Source organism: Protopterus annectens, chromosome 7.part0 (assembly GCF_019279795.1).
Source record: "Protopterus annectens isolate FY-2018-M chromosome 7.part0, PAN1.0, whole genome shotgun sequence".
NCBI lineage: Eukaryota > Metazoa > Chordata > Ceratodontiformes > Protopteridae > Protopterus > Protopterus annectens.
This window is the reverse complement of record NC_056739.1, coordinates 1,038,140,666-1,038,156,417: the sequence shown is the minus strand read 5'-3', so window position 1 is coordinate 1,038,156,417 and position 15,752 is coordinate 1,038,140,666. Positions and strand designations below refer to the sequence as shown.

Here is a 15,752-nt window from a genome sequence, read left to right as displayed (position 1 = left end):
AAATTGGCATATTGTCACAAAAGACAAATGGATCCTAGACATTATAGACAGAGGCTACAGATTCCACTTTCACACCCTTCCAAAAATGAGAGGCATGCCAAACCTGCCACAAAATCAAAGGGCAGAGGCACAAAAACAAATTTCACCTCTCATGGACATGAAAGCTATTCAAGAGGTGCCTGCAAAAGAACAAGGTCAAGGGTTTTATTCCAGACTATTCCTGGTACCAAGGAAGGACAAAGATTGGAGACCTATTTTAAATCTATCCATCCTAAACACATATTTACAGGTACCAAAATTCAAGATGCTCACATTACAGCAGCTTCTTCCCATGCTGGGCAAGGAGTCTTGGCTGGTAACATTGGACCTCAAGGAGGCATACCTGCATGTCCCTATCAGACAAGATTGCAGAAGATACCTCAGATTTCTTGCAGGTTCAACCCATTATCAATTCTCTGCATTGCCCTTTGGCTTATCTACTGCCCAGAGTGTTTACGAAATGCCTGGCATCAGTAATTGCCTTCTGCAGACTTCAAGGAATACAAATATACCCATATCTGGACAACTGCCTGATCCAAGCGGACAGCAAGGACATACTTCTGAAACACCTGGCGTTTGTAATAAGACTGTTGAACTTTCTGGGATACACAGTCAACAAAAAGAAATCAAAACTAATACCTTCTCAAACAATAATTTTCCTGGGTGCCAGCTTGAATACAAACACCCAGATGGCCTACCTCACGCCAGACAAACAAGGGCAACTATCTCAATACTTCAGCAAAATGGCAACCTTCACCAGGCTGACTGCAAGGAAAGTCCTGCAGGCTCTGGGATTCATGGCATCTTGCATCCTGCTGATCCCATGTGCAAAGCTGCATATGAGGAAACTTCAATGGTACCTAAAAAAACTTATGGTCTCAACACAGCCACAGTTTGGAAACAATTATACCACTCATTCCATGTCTTCAAAAGGAATTTCTGTGGTGGGCTCAAGCATGCCAAAGAAACAAAGGTCTCCATTTCTGCATACCCCAAGCAAATCAAATCATCACAACAGACGCCTTGGACTACGCCTGGGGGAGAACACATGAAAGATCAGTGCATTCAGGGAAAATGGTCCCAAAAAGAGAAGCACCTACACATCAACCAAAAGGAAATGCTAGCAGTGCAAAATGCTATTATGGCCTTTAAAGACCTACTGCATCCAGGCCAGCTATTGATAAGGACAGACAACACCACAGTGATGTGGTACATAAACAAACGGGGGAACTCATTCATACCCCCTGTGCAGACTAGCCATGACCCTTTGGAACACAGCTCTGGAATTGCAAATCCAACTTCAGGCACAATTCCTGCCAGGGAAGGAAAACACACTGGCAGACAGCCTAAGCAGAAATATGACAGATCCACACGAATGGAAGTTGCATCCTCAAATTTTCGCAAAGATAACTCAGGCATGGGGACAGACAGACATAGATCTCTTTGCTACCCACAGAAATTACCAACTGAAAAAATTTTGCTCAAGGACCTATCATCCGCAAGCCTGGAAAGTGGACGCACTTTCCTTCAATTGGACAACATTGACAGTCTATGCCTATCCGCCTCTCCCTCTGCTGCCCAAAGTTCTACTAAAAGCCAGAGCAGAGAGGCCGAAAATGATTCTCATTGCTCCAGACTGGCCAAGATAACACTGGTATCCACTCCTGAAGAGCCTGACACATTCCCCACCATGGATCCTACCTCTAGTGCCTCTTCTGTTGTCCCAGCACAACTTCAAAACTATTCACAGCCAGCTCAAGACCCTAAATCTAGCTGCATGGAGAATTCCTTAATTTCACAACAGACCCTCCTCTCCAAGGAGGTGCAGGATGTCATCTTGGAGGCCAGAAGACCTTCTACTAGAAAAGCCTACTCCGCCAAATGGAAGCGGTTTTGTGCCTGGAATCAGAAAAAGGGCCAGAATCCTTGGGTAATAAACATACCTCAAATATTACAGTACCTAGCTGAGATGTTAAACAGTGGACTTTCCTTCTCCTCCATCAAAATCCATGCTTCAGCCATTTCTGCACAATACAGCACAGATCCTCCTTTATTCTCTCATCCTCTCTTAAGACAGTTCCTCAGAGGGGCTAAGAATATAAAACCCCAAGGAAACCACCAGTCCCTGCTTGGGACCTCAACTTCATATTGGAAAAACTGACCCTTCCTCCATTTGAGCCAGCTGCTTCAACAGAACTACAATATTTGTCATGGAAAACAGCCTTCCTTCTGGCTATCACCTCAGCACACAGGGTTTCGGAACTACAGGCCCTCATGGCTGTGCAACCTTTCATCATTTTCCATCAGGACAGAGTTTCTTTACGAACCAACCCTACCTTTATGCCAAAGGTAGTATCAAGTGTAGCCTTGAATCAGACTATCCACTTACCTACCTTTTACCCTAACCCACAAAACAAAGGGGAAAGGCTACTGCATTCCTTGGACATTCACAGACAACTACGTTATTATTTGGACAGGACAAAGCCATTCAGGAAATCCGAGAAACTCTTTTTGTCCTATGCTACAGGTGCTCAAGGAAAGGCTATCTCCAAACAGACAACCTCAAAATGGATAGCCCACTGCATACACTTTTGTTACTCATTTCATGGAAAAGCTGTACCATCTAGCATCAGGTCCCATTCCACAAGGGCCACAGCTACCTCTGCAGCCTTCCTCAGGGGGGTTCCTACCAAGGACATTTTGAAAGCAGCCACTTGGAGTTCAGTGCACACTTTCTCCAAACACTATCACCTTCCACTTTACTCAAAGTCTTGAGCAGGATTTGCCACAGCTGTCTTGCAGGGCATCCTTGCCTCTCCTAGTTCCACTTAGTGCCTGCCACCCCTACTTAGCTTTGGGATTCTACCCGTCTGTTATGACTGCAGCTGTATGCATGATGAACATAGTACAGTTTTGTACCTACCATAAATGTAGATGTTCGAGTGCTCATACAGCTGCTGTCCAGGATGCTCATCGTGCATACAGCTGCAGTCATAACAGATGGGTTCTCCTGCCGTCAGGCGGGTCCTCGGTCAGCCGAATTCCAAAGTCTAGGTCCGGCGTCGGTTGTCGTCACTTTTTCCCTGACGTCAGTGTGACAGGGGTATAAAAGAACCAGCCGACACCATTTTCTTCAGTCTTTCTTGCCGCGCGGTGCCCGAAGCAGAAGCAGTTCGCAAGTGCCGGTCAGCCAGCTCCTGAAATTACGAAAATTTTGAAACCGAAGTCTTCTTGAAAGCTAAGTACCCTGTTGGGGAAACTTTTCTTGCCTCAGACCGATGTCAGGCAAAGTTAATAATTGTATTTCATGTGGGAAGCAAATACCGCATAAGGATTTCCATTCCCTCTGTATACCTTGTTTAGGTTCAGACCACGACGTCTCGGTCTGTCGCTTTTGTGCTACATTTAATAAACGCACCATTAAGCGTCGGGCGGAGTTCGCCCAGCATTATTTTGGAAAAACATTTAACTATATTATGTCGTCGGATACTCCGACTCCAATTTTGTCTAAAAAACGCAAAGAAAAGGACCGATTCACGAGGTCCGCGGCCTCTACCGCCACCACGCCAAAGCCGACTACATGTGGTCCGGTTCTCAGCAAGGCACCTACGCAGCCCCTGACTACCGATGACACTTCATTGGCGGTGTCTCCTGTGCCCGAGGTCGCAGGCTCCTTGGCCCACACCCCGACTACAGATACCGAAGCCACGCTTGGTGTTGAACCTCAAAATGTGGACAGGACTACCTCCACTCAAGGTGTCTTCAGACCTTTTTCTTCTTTCTCCATCAAGGCTTTCACTAAGTCTAAAGCAGCCATGCACTCTAAGAGACAAGCTACACAGGGCCCATCTCCAGGCCCCATGCCTAAAAAGCAGATGCTTAAAATGGCTGAGGATTTAATTACTCTTATCAGGGGTTCTCAACCCCCACCGGACAAAAGGCCCAGAGTGGAGGAAGAATCCCCCTCCTCTGATCAGGGCTCCATTATTTCAGAGCACTCTGATGATCAGGAACACTCTTACTCCCCTTTTGAAGACTCTGATGCGGAGGTGTCCATTCCTTCTGTATCCCCCCCAGATTACTCATTTGGGGAAACTCTGCATACTTTAAGGGAACACTTCCACTGGGAAGGCCAAGATTATTCTGATTCCAAGAAAAGGCTTAGGGAATTTCTCTTACTACCTCAGCACAGGCCTCTGGCTATACCTCCTGTCTTGGACATCCTAGATGATGTCTACTCGGAGGCCTGCCTTAACCCGGACTCTCTGCCTCCAGCCCCAGTTAAGCCTGACAGGTACTACAGGGTTCATGACTCACACCAATTTCTATACAAAAGCCATGCTGCTGACCCAGAAACCATCTCACAGGGCCCCAAGGGAATTAAGGCCTCCACTGCTAAAAATCCATTACCTTCCGAGAGAGATTCCAGATCCTTAGAAAGGTGGGGAAAAAAGGTATATACCTCGGCTACCTTAACTATGAGGGCCTTAAACTGTCAGTTCCATATGCTAAAATACCAGCAGTTTTTGTTATCACAATTGAAAAGTAAAATATCACAACCTGAACAACCAGACTTGAAGGAGTTTTGCAGGATTTGATGCATAGTGCAGAACAAGTGGGTAAGCATACCTTACAATGTGGTTTTGATGCTCTAGAGGCCTCATGTAGAGCTGCTGTTACAGGATCAGTCATACGTAGACATGCCTGGCTCAAGGAACAAACCTTGCCTGATCATGTCAAAGCTAAATTACTAGATGCCCCTCTTCAAAAGGATGTATTTGGTGCTAATGCTGAGGAGGTATTAAGGAAAATGGAGGAAAAGGCTAAATCAATGCAAACTGTGAAAGATTTTCTACAGGTACAACCCCTACGTTTCAGTAGAAATTGGCCTTCCAAAAATTGGTCCTTTCCAGCCACGGACAGACCCCAAAGAGGCAGATACAGGCGCCCGAGGGGCAGAGGACAATCCCAAGGATCCTTTAGAGGCAGACAGTGGCAAGCTCCTACACAAAGAGGTGGTGAGGATAACTCGCAATCATTCAGAAAGCAAGCCCAATGACTTTCCCCTTTGCATGCCAAGCAAGACTCAAATGGCAGCCCCCTTAGGAGGAAAGCTGGCATTATTTTCAAAGAATTGGCATATTGTCACAAAAGACAAATGGATCCTGGACATTATAAACAGAGGCTACAGATTCCATTTTCACACCCTTCCAAAAATGAGAGGCATGCCAAACTTGCCACACAATCAAAGGGCAGAGGCACAAAGGCAAATTACAGATCTCATAGACATGAAAGCTATTCAAGAGGTACCTACGCACAAACAAGGTCAAGGTTTTTATTCCAGGCTATTCCTGGTACCAAGGAGGGGAAAAGATTGGAGACCTATTTTGGACCTGTCCATCCTAAACACATTTCTACTCGTACCAAAATTCAAGATGCTCACTCTACAGCAACTTCTTCCCATGCTGGGCAAGGAGTCTTGGCTGGTAACATTGGACCTCAAGGAGGCATACCTGCATGTCCCAATCAGACAAAATTGCAGAAGATACCTCAGTTTTCTTGCAGGTTCAACCCATTATCAATTCTCTGCATTGCCCTTTGGCTTATCTACTGCGCCCAGTGTATTCATGAAATGCCTGGCATCAGTAATTGCCTACTGCAGACCTCAAGGGATACAAATATACACTTATTTGGACGACTGCCTGATCCAAGCGGGACAGCAAGTACATTCTTCTGAAACATCTGGCTTATGTAATAATGTTGTTGAGCTCTCTGGGATACACAGTCAACAAAAAGAAATCAAGGCTAATACCCTCTCGGAAGATAATGTTCCTGGGTGCCAACTTGGACACAAACACCCAGATGGCCTACCTCACACCAGAGAAGCATGGGAAACTAACTCAATACTTCAGAGCACTAGCAAATTGCACCAGGCTGACTGCAAGGAAAATCCTGCAGGCTCTGGGATTCATGGCATCTTGCATCTTACTTGGGCTCAAGCATGCCAAACAAACACAGGTCTTCCATTCAGCAAGCCTCAAGCAAATCAAGTCATCACAACAGACGCCTCGGACTACGCCTGGGGGGCACATATGACAGATCGGTGCATTCAGGGCAAATGGTCCCAAAAAGAAAAGCACCTTCACATCAATCAAAAGGAAATGCTAGCAGTAATAAATGCTATTATAGCTTTCAAGGACATTCTGCAACCAGGTCAACTATTGATAAGAACGGACAACACCACAGTTATGTGGTACATAAACAAACAGGGAGGAACACATTCATACCCCCTATGCAGACTGGCCATGTCACTTTGGAACATGGCCATGGACTTACAAATCGAACTACAAGCACAGTACTTGCCAGGCAAGGAAAACATTCTGGCAGACAACCAAAGCAGAAATATGACAGATCCACACGAATGGAAGTTGCATCCAAAAGTTTTTACAGAAATAATCCAAGCATGGGGAAGGCCAGGCATATATCTCTTTGCCTCCCACAAAAATCACCAATTGACAAAATTCTGCTCAAGGATTTTCCATCCAAAGGCCTGGAGAGTGGATGCTCTCTTTCAGTTGGACATCAATGACAGTTTATACCTTCCCACCTCTTCCTCTGCTGCCCAAAGTTCTATTGAAAACCAGAGCAGACAGACCAAAGATGATCCTTATTGCTCCGGACTGGCCAAGACAACATTGGTACCCACTCCTGAGGAGCCTGACGCATTCCCCACCATGGACCCTGCCTCTAATGCCTCTTCTTCTGACTCAGCACAGCTTCAAAACTCTTCACAGCCAGCTAAAAACACTCAATCTAGCTGCATGGAAGATTCCTTAGCATCACAACAGACCCTACTCTCCAAGGAGGTGCAGGATGTCATTTTGGAGGCCAGAAGGCCATCAACTAGAAAAGCTTACTCCGCAAAATGGAAACTGTTTTGTGTCTGGAATGAGAAAAAGGGCCAGGATCCTGAAAAACTGAATTTACCTCAAATGCTACAGTATTTAGCTGAGCTGCTAAGCAGTGGACTTTCATTCTCCTCCATCAAAATCCATGCCTCAGCCATTTCTGCAGAATACAACACTGATCCACCCTTATTCTCTCACCCTCTCTTAAGACAGTTCCTCAGAGGGGCTAAGAATCTAAGACCCCCAAGAAAACAACCAATACCTGCTTGGGATCTCAATTTCATTCTGGAAAAACTGACCTAGTCTCCTTTTGAACCAGCTGCCTCATCAGATTTGCAATATTTGTCCTGGAAAACAGCTTTCCTTCTGGCAATTACCTCACCTTGTAGCGTTTCAGAACTACAAGCTCTCATGGCTGTGCAGCCTTTCATCATCTTCCATCAGGACAGAGTTTCCGTACGAACCAACCCGTCCTTTGTGCCTAAAGTGGTATCCAGGGTAGCTTTGAATCAGGCCATACACTTACCTACCTTCTATCCTAATCCTCAAAACAAAGGGGAGAGATTACTACACTCCTTGGATATCCACAGACAACTACGTTATTATCTGGACAGAACAAAGCCTTTCAGAAAATCAGAACAGCTCTTTGTGTCCTATGCTGTAGGAGCTCAAGGAAATCCAATTTCGAAACAGACAATCTCAAAATGGATAGCCCACTGCATACGCTTTTGCTATTCTTTTCATGGCAAAACTGTACCTACAGGCATCAGATCTCACTCCACAAGGGCCACAGCTACCTCTGCAGCCTTCCTCAGAGGAGTTCCTACCAAAGATATTTTGGAAGCAGCCACTTGGAGTTCTGTACATACCTTCTCCAAGCACTACCACCTACCATTATACTCCAAAACTAGAGCAGGCTTTGCCACTGCAGTCTTGCAGGGCACCCTGGCTCCTCTGAGTTCCACCTAGTGCCTACCACCCCTTTCTTAGCTTTGGGATTCTACCCATCTGTTATGACTGCAGCTGTATTCACGATGAACATAGTACAGTTTTGTACCTACCATAAATGTAGATGTTCGAGTGCTAATACAGCTGCAGTCCAGGTTTCCCTCCCTCCTTCCCCTCTTGGGACAGGCCTGTAGGCTAACACATCCTCATACAACCTGATTGGGGTATTCATTTATGGTGTATTTGCTTGCAACTACTGTATTTTGATTATTCTGCATTGCATTATTACATAAATTTATGTATTGCCTTCCTTCTGGGGGCACCTTACATCTGGGGCAAGAAAAACTGAAGAAAATGGCGTCGGCTGGTTCTTTTATACCCCTGTCGCACTGACGTCAGGGAAGAAGCGACGACAACCGACGCCGGACCTAGACTTTGGAATTCGGCCGACCGAGGACCCGCCTGACGGCAGGAGAACCCATCTGTTATGACTGCAGCTGTATTAGCACTCGAACATCTACATTTATGGTAGGTACAAAACTGTACTTTTCCCTCCCTCCATCCCCTCTTAGGACAGGCCTTATGACAAACACCTTCTCATACAACCTATTTGGGGTATTCTTTTATGGTGTATTTGCTTGCAACTACTGTTTTTTGATTATTCTATATTACATGAGTTTATGTTTTGCCTTCCTTCTGGGGGCACCTGACATCTGGGGCAAGAAAAACTGAAGAAGATGGCGGCGGCTGGCTCTTTTATACCCCAGCCGCACTGACGTCAGGGAAGAAGCGACGACAACCGACGCCAGACCTAGACTTTGGAATTCGGCCGACCGAGGACCCGCCTGATGGAAGGATAACCCATCTGTTATGACTGCAGCTGTATGAGCACTCGAACATCTACATTTATGGTAGGTACAAAACTGTACTTTTGTTGAGCTTCCTCCTTTTTCTCATCATCATCCCTTTGCACTTTGAATTATAACTTTCTGCTTGTACTATGTGTAGGAGCCTTAACTGTGTAGCTCTGAAATACCCCTTCAAATCAGGTAATCCCAAACTCCCTTGTTCTGTTGGAAAACTCAGCTTGTCCCACGTGACTCTTGCCATCTTCTCCTCCTCAGGTAAAATCATTAAGCTCTTTAATTGCCATCCCATCCACAACTTCACCTCTGGTTAATAAAAATATGCCTGACTTGCGTATAAAACTAAAGAGACTAAAAACATTTTGACTGCTTTTATCTTGCTATCCATAAAACAAATCTTCCAATTTCTAAGTTTTTGTATTATCTTTTGTGTAGTCTCTTCCTACATATCCTTAGCTGCCACAACAGAATCCTTTTTAATCCATACTAAGTATTTCTATTTCATTTTATCATGTCCCCATAAGTATGGGTATTGCTGTTCCAGTTTGTGAGTGGGTACACAATTAGTAGCTCAGGGGAGTGACCATGAAATCGACATTTGTGTGTTCCACCAAGGTGCTGATGGACAGTAACCTTCATTGTGCAAGTGCACAGGAGCATGCTTTCCCATAGAAGATGATGGGGCTCCTGCACTGATAAGGTCTTTCCATTCCTTCCTGAGAAGGGGTTAGACTAAAAAGTGAAATGTCCTCATTGTCAGACTGCCATTGACGCAAACAACCCTCATGACTACCCTCCAGAAGGCTGTCACCATAGTAGATCTGGAGGAGGTCCCCACAACAAGGGAATAAATATGTTCAAGTCCAATAGGAAATGCTTGATGGTCAGTAGGCGCAAAGGCAAAAGACATACAAGGGGAAAAAAGATAAGGTAATGCCATTAAATACGACAATGGAAAAAAAAAACAAAATGTAAGCATACTGTCATCTGTTTTGAATAGTGCAGTAGATGCAAGTATATGTAGTTTAAAATAGAGTTAGAATAAAACTGGTTTTGGTTGTATTTTAATACTTTTTTTGTATGATGCTCAGTATTGTTTTTGCTTTACTTTTAAAGCACGATCCATGGACGGATTGATCAAGTCAATCAGCTGCTGGAACTGGATCATCAAAAGAGAGGTGGAGCACGATATACTGCTTTAGACAAATGGACCAACCAACTTAATTCTCTGAATCAAGCAATAGTCAGCAAATTGGCTTGATTTCGGCTCAAATTTTCTGTACAAACTACTAAAGGAAATGAACAGTGCCGTAATGGAAAAAAATGAAGAACTGGGAAAAGCAAAACTTCTTTGGGTTGGTTTGCCCTGAAAACTTTCAGAGTTGTGGCAGAAGTGCTTTCTTGATCATCTGGTTTGTGTTTTGCTGCTGCATTTATCTGAAGAAAAACAGCTTTAATCTCCAGAAGAAAACCAAACTGCCATGGAATTTATGCTCATTTGACATCATGCCCTTTGTATACTATATTATAATAATTTATAGAGGGCATATGACAGAAAGTTTTTCGTCATGATTTTAAACGCACTGACTTGTTTTGTTAGGTGTACATTGTTTTACCTACAAAAATAACCTGCAATAACTTGAAATGTGTTTTCTTCTTGAAGTCTCCCTTGTATAAACTGGCATGTTTGAGACATTTTGCAAAATGTCTCGTATGAAATATGTCCATACTTTATCTGCAGTGTACTAAAGGTTAAAAAGTTGTCCTTAATTTGTGGTACTTTGCCACTCTAGGTTTCAAGCAGCAAAATAAAATGGTGCAGCTCAGTCATACAGTTTGTCAGAAATATTTTACATGAGTTTGTTATTGCTGATGAGCAGTTTCACCATATACAGAACTTTACTGCATCATTTATGCACGTTTAAAACTTTTGAAAGTTGTAATGTCTGTAGTGTTGTGTGCATATATTTAAATATTGTATATATATATATATATATATATATATATATATATAAGGTTGTAAAATTTATTCATTTAGGGATAGTTTTTATTTCAATGCAGGAATGGATGAACTCTTTCATTCATCATTATTTTGTGCACACTATTGCTTGTAAATTGTATTTTCTATCACTTTTACAGAGATTTTTTTCTTAATTCCCCAGTAAGTATTTTTAGTAGACAGTGATAAGGTTTTATCTGAGACTCCAGATTTAGGGCCATTGCAGTCTGTGTTTATGTTTAGCGTTCCCGCCATGGTAGATGGTGTAGTTCAGGCGAACTTGTATTCAGCAGATGTCCTTTTGTTCATATGTTGCAGTATTCGTAACATGAGGGAGTCTTCTGCCGGCTGACTCACACGTCCGACCAGTATACAAAAGTCTAACACTACTGTAGGGCACGTGCAATGCTGCACACAGTAATGGCTCTGTGTCTAATAAAATGACACTGGGTATAAAACAGACGTCAGTACATACTAATCCTCAGAACTTTTCTACCGGCAGTCCAATCATCTTCTTCAGTTGTTGCTCGTCAGAGAAGTTGCAGATTCTGATCAGATAAATGCCCTGTTGGGGAGTTTTCTTATTGCTTTGTGTGCTACTGTTGTCATTGAGGTTACATGTCAGCTAGGAGGGGCAAGTGTCATTGTGGATGGCAGATTCCACATAGTCTCCCATTACCTTTGTCTCTTTTGCCTAGGCCCTAACCACAACCATGCTTCTTGCTCGATTTGCAAGGCCTTTGTTCCCAAGACCCTATGTAGTTGTTTAGCTTCCCTTAATCTGTACCTAGAAAACCAGCACCTTAAGCACCTAGCAGGCAATATGGAAGCTATGTCAGATTCTTCAGGTGAGCCGCTGATTAAGAAGGCTGAGAAATCTAGGCCAGACGTCACCTCTGCTCCTCCAATTCCGGACGTCTCTCCAGAGGCTGATGTCGGACCAGAGACTGTTTTGGAGTCAGTAGGTGAAACGTCCATGGGTAACTGTGTGGAGGTCTTGAGGGATCCTACTAGCACGTCCTCAGGCGGGGAGGGATACACAGGTGTCCGTTTCAGGAGTTGGGGGGGACCCAGGCTTACTGTTACTGAAAGCCCGTGTGGCATCCCTCAAATTATTGATGTTCTTGTAGACTTATCTTGCCTTCATTCTTACATATGGGGTTCGGAGCCAATCCTCGGCTCTGACTTGGCTGGTCACAAAGCTCAAAGTCTCTTATGTTGGCTCGTGGCAAGGTAGGTATCCCATAATGCACTAGTAAGAAACCCCAGATCTCGTTTGCTGTGTCTACGAGTTCAGAAGTGCTCTCTTTCTTGGATGTGGCTAAGTTGGAATTTTTGCTTATTCAGAATTTTATAGTGATTGTTTTTGACTGTAATAGTTAGTTTAGTATTAATAGCTTATGGTTGTTATCTAGTAGTTAGTGCATTTTTTGAATTTTATTGCAAATTGTTGTTGCTGATTGTTGGCCGTCGCTTTCGCAGGCCTTTCCTTAGTGGTATCCCTTCGTTTTCTGTGTGCTAGTTATTGCTAAATTTTTCTTAGGCATAGGTCTGTTTTTAGTTAGGACATATTCTAGCCTTTGTCTCTCGCTTGTTTTTTCTCTTTCTCGCCTACTCCTCTGTTTAGGGCTAGGCCCGTTTAAGTTAGAGGACCTAGTCCTCTGTTGTTTTTCACCTGTGTGTGTTTCTTGAGGAGGGCTAGGCCCATTTAAGTTAGAGGACCTTGTCCTCTCTTCCTGTTATCTTCTACGTTTATTCTGATTGTTGTGACAGTATGAATAAGGATCCAAAGACCATAAGCCTTCGGGTTTCAAGAAATGTCTTAAATGTTCACAAAAAATCTCCCTAACTGACTGGCATAATATTTGTGTTTATTGCTTGGGAGCCGTACATCTTCAGGAGACATGTACTTTTTGCCACTCTTTTAGTTCCCGGGTTCTCCAGGAAAGGAAGAACAAACTGATCTTGAAAGGTCTCCTTAAACCTTCCTTTGAGGAGGATTTAGCCATTTCTTCCTCTTCTCATTCCAAGTCTCCCTCTTCTAAAAAAGTGAAGGTCAAGTCGGTGAAAAGACGGTCTCCTACACCAACTGTTAAATCAGGACCTCCAGAGAAAATTGCCAAGGTTGACAAGCCTTCTACCTCTTCAGCTCCTCTGTCTTCAGAGCTGGTCGAGGTTATTGACATAGACATTCCAGTTTCAGCCCCAAGTTTTTTGGAGCCGATAACTGAATCCATACTTTGGAGCCAGTCAAGAGATTTATTACCGGTATCCCCGACACTCAGATCTCCAATTTTGCGGAGATCTCGATCCCCTACCTTGTCTTCCAGATCCTCCAGGAGTCTTTCTGAGGAGGATGTTGAGAGTGTGGTGCTTAGACTATTAAAGTCGTCGGCGCTAGCAAATTTGTTGCCGGCTCCGACCTAATCGGTTCCGGAGCCGTCTAAGGCCATATTACCTGCTTCTGTTCCTCCTCCGAGCCATGTCGGTCTTTCAGAGCCAGAATTATCTGTGTAGTTTGTTGTGGAACTGTCTGTTCCAGCACCCCAGCTGTCTGTCTCAGAGCCGAGTTCCGCTCCAACACCTTCAGTGCCGTCCCTGGTGTCTAGGAGCCGAAGCTCACCCGTCTGCCCCGACGGGGACGTTCGGACATGAACCTCTTCGGTTCCGAGCCTACACCTCGGTGCGTTGGCTCAGCTGAGCTCGGATCCTACATCTGTCTTGGAGCTGGTCGCTCTGGAGCTGAGGGCTACTTCCGCTTCTTCGGAGCCGGAGAGATCTGCCTTCGACTTGATGAGTGTGCTGTCTAGGACTTTAGCTCCACACAAGGGTACCAATGCTCTTCAGCACCATCTCTCTCTCTTGACAGCAGAGACCCGCAGCTTCAGGAGCCCCCCAGTCTTCCAAGACCTCCCCAGAATACCCTTCTGAGGAGCTCCCTCCTAAGCGAACTTGCAAGAGGAATTACGTAGACTGCCCTGATGAGTTTATCACCACTGGCACTGACCTCAAGGAGTCAGAAGGGTCCCCTAGGTCGTCCTCTGATGATATTTCCTTCGTAGATATCCTAGACATCCTGAAACAGAGAGGTGGCTGGCCCATCGTCACTCCTTCTGATGAGGAGTCAGTGTACCTGAAGGCTTTCAGGTCTCAACCTTCAGCCTCTTGGGTGTCTCCACCTTTCGATGAGCTGTTAGATTTGGTAAGTCGAAAGGTGTGGAAAACTCCTGATGCCGTGGAACCGGTCCCCAGAAGGCCGAACAAATTTCTTTCAGCTCTTAGAGAAAGAGTTTTTGACCAAAGGTGTGCCTGTAGATGCCGTGGTGGCAGCAGCCACAAAGAAGGAACTAGCAGAAACTTCCTCATCTGTCCACCCACCGAACAAAGAGTCTCGAACGATGGACAGATACGGGAAGTATATTTTTTCTTCAGCGGCTTTTACACTTGGATCGCTGAATTACCTCACCCATTTCACTAGGCTTCAAAGAGATCTCCTAAAAGAGCTAGGAGATACTCTCCAAGGTACTTTAACTGAAGGAGTCCCTGAGAAGGTTACTGCTTAGTTGTCTACCCTAAACTCTATTTTTAACTCCTCCATGAGGTTGATATCTTACGCAGCAGATGGAGCAGGGCAGCGGGTTCAGGGGGTTCCCTTAGGAGACGCTCCTGGATGCACTTTTGTAACTTTGCAGAGCCCTTCAAATCTACATTTACCAATGCCCCTTTTGATGGTTCCTCTCTGTTTAGACCACAGGTAAAAGACACACTCACCAGATGCGAGCAGGAAGGGAAAACTCTTGCCGGGGGAGTATGTTTTTCCATCCCTTCTAGACCATACCCTAAAGGTCAGAGAGGTGGAAAAGTGTGGTTCAAGAAATCACAGAGATTTTTCCCAGACGCACAAGGTGATTCCTTCTCCAGAAGCAGAGGAGGAGGAAATAATGGTAGACGTTGCCCTAGAGTCGAGGGGGGGGGGCCACAAAACCAGGGTGGCTGCAATTCCTTTCGTGGACGTCCCTATCAGCATTCCTGAAGTGGGGCCTGACTGCGCTTCTCTGGAGCCAGTCGGGGGTCCGTTTATCTTTGTACCGAGATGCCCGGCACGACATCACACAAGACAAGTGGTACAAAGAATAATTTCCAGAGGATACTCCATACCCTTCTCTTTTTCCACCTCATCTAACCAAGAAAATCCCAGATGTTCCACCCAGTCACAGGGATCAAGTAACTGTAGAAGTCCGAAAGTTGCTTCAAAAGAGAGTCATCCAAACTGTCCCTGCAGACCAGATAGGATTCTGAAGTTACTCCAGATTCTTTTTAGTGCCAAAACGAACAGGGGACTGGAAGCCCATCTTGGATCTCAGCAAGTTAAACGAATCAGTGAAGAAGTCCAAGTTCTGAATGGTAACACCGCAGTCTATACTCCCTCTTTTAGGGAAAGACAATTGGATGTGCTCCATAGACCTCCAAGATGCGTGCTACCACATAAAAATGGACAGAGCATCAAGGAGTCATTTATGCTTCTGGCTGGGAGCCAGTCATTACCAATTTCCAGCTTTGCCCTTTGGTCTCACCACAGCCCCCAGGGTGTTCAAATGCATGGCGGTAGTAACGGCTCACTTGAGATGTCTTGGATTCCAAGTGTTTCCGTACCTGGACGACTGGTTCCTGGCTACCACCACTATCAGGCACCTACTTCTACAAGCCAGGGATTCAACCATCCGAGTCTGTACTCAGCTAGGCATTACTATAATCTGGGAAAGTCTGCCTTGTCGCCCTCTCGATATGTGACTTTTATAGGCGCAGAACTACACGGTCGCAGTGATGGCTCGCCTTCCTTCAGACAGAGTACAAAGTCTAAGACAACAAATATACAGCCTGCTTCCCCAACACAAGGTCAAAGCAAAGTCAGTGCTCAAACTTATAGGAGCCATGGCCTCTACTATAACTCTAGTTCTGCTAGCCAGACTACATATGAGAATTCTACAATGG

At 44.9% G+C, this 15,752-nt stretch overlaps 1 protein-coding gene across 4 annotated transcripts in view; it reads left to right on the top strand.

Annotated features, from left to right (window-relative positions):
* The window catches only part of COPS2 (COP9 signalosome subunit 2), a 1,892,836-nt gene extending 1,882,245 nt beyond the window's left edge, over positions 1–10,591 (top strand). For all 4 annotated transcript variants that reach the window (XM_044077587.1, XM_044077586.1, XM_044077585.1 and 1 more), the window contains one exon: positions 9,878–10,591. In XM_044077587.1, the coding sequence (XP_043933522.1) occupies positions 9,878–10,022 (145 nt within the window). In that variant the 3' untranslated portion in view covers positions 10,023–10,591. The remainder of the gene's footprint in view (positions 1–9,877) is intronic.
* The last annotated feature ends 5,161 nt before the right edge of the window (positions 10,592–15,752 follow it).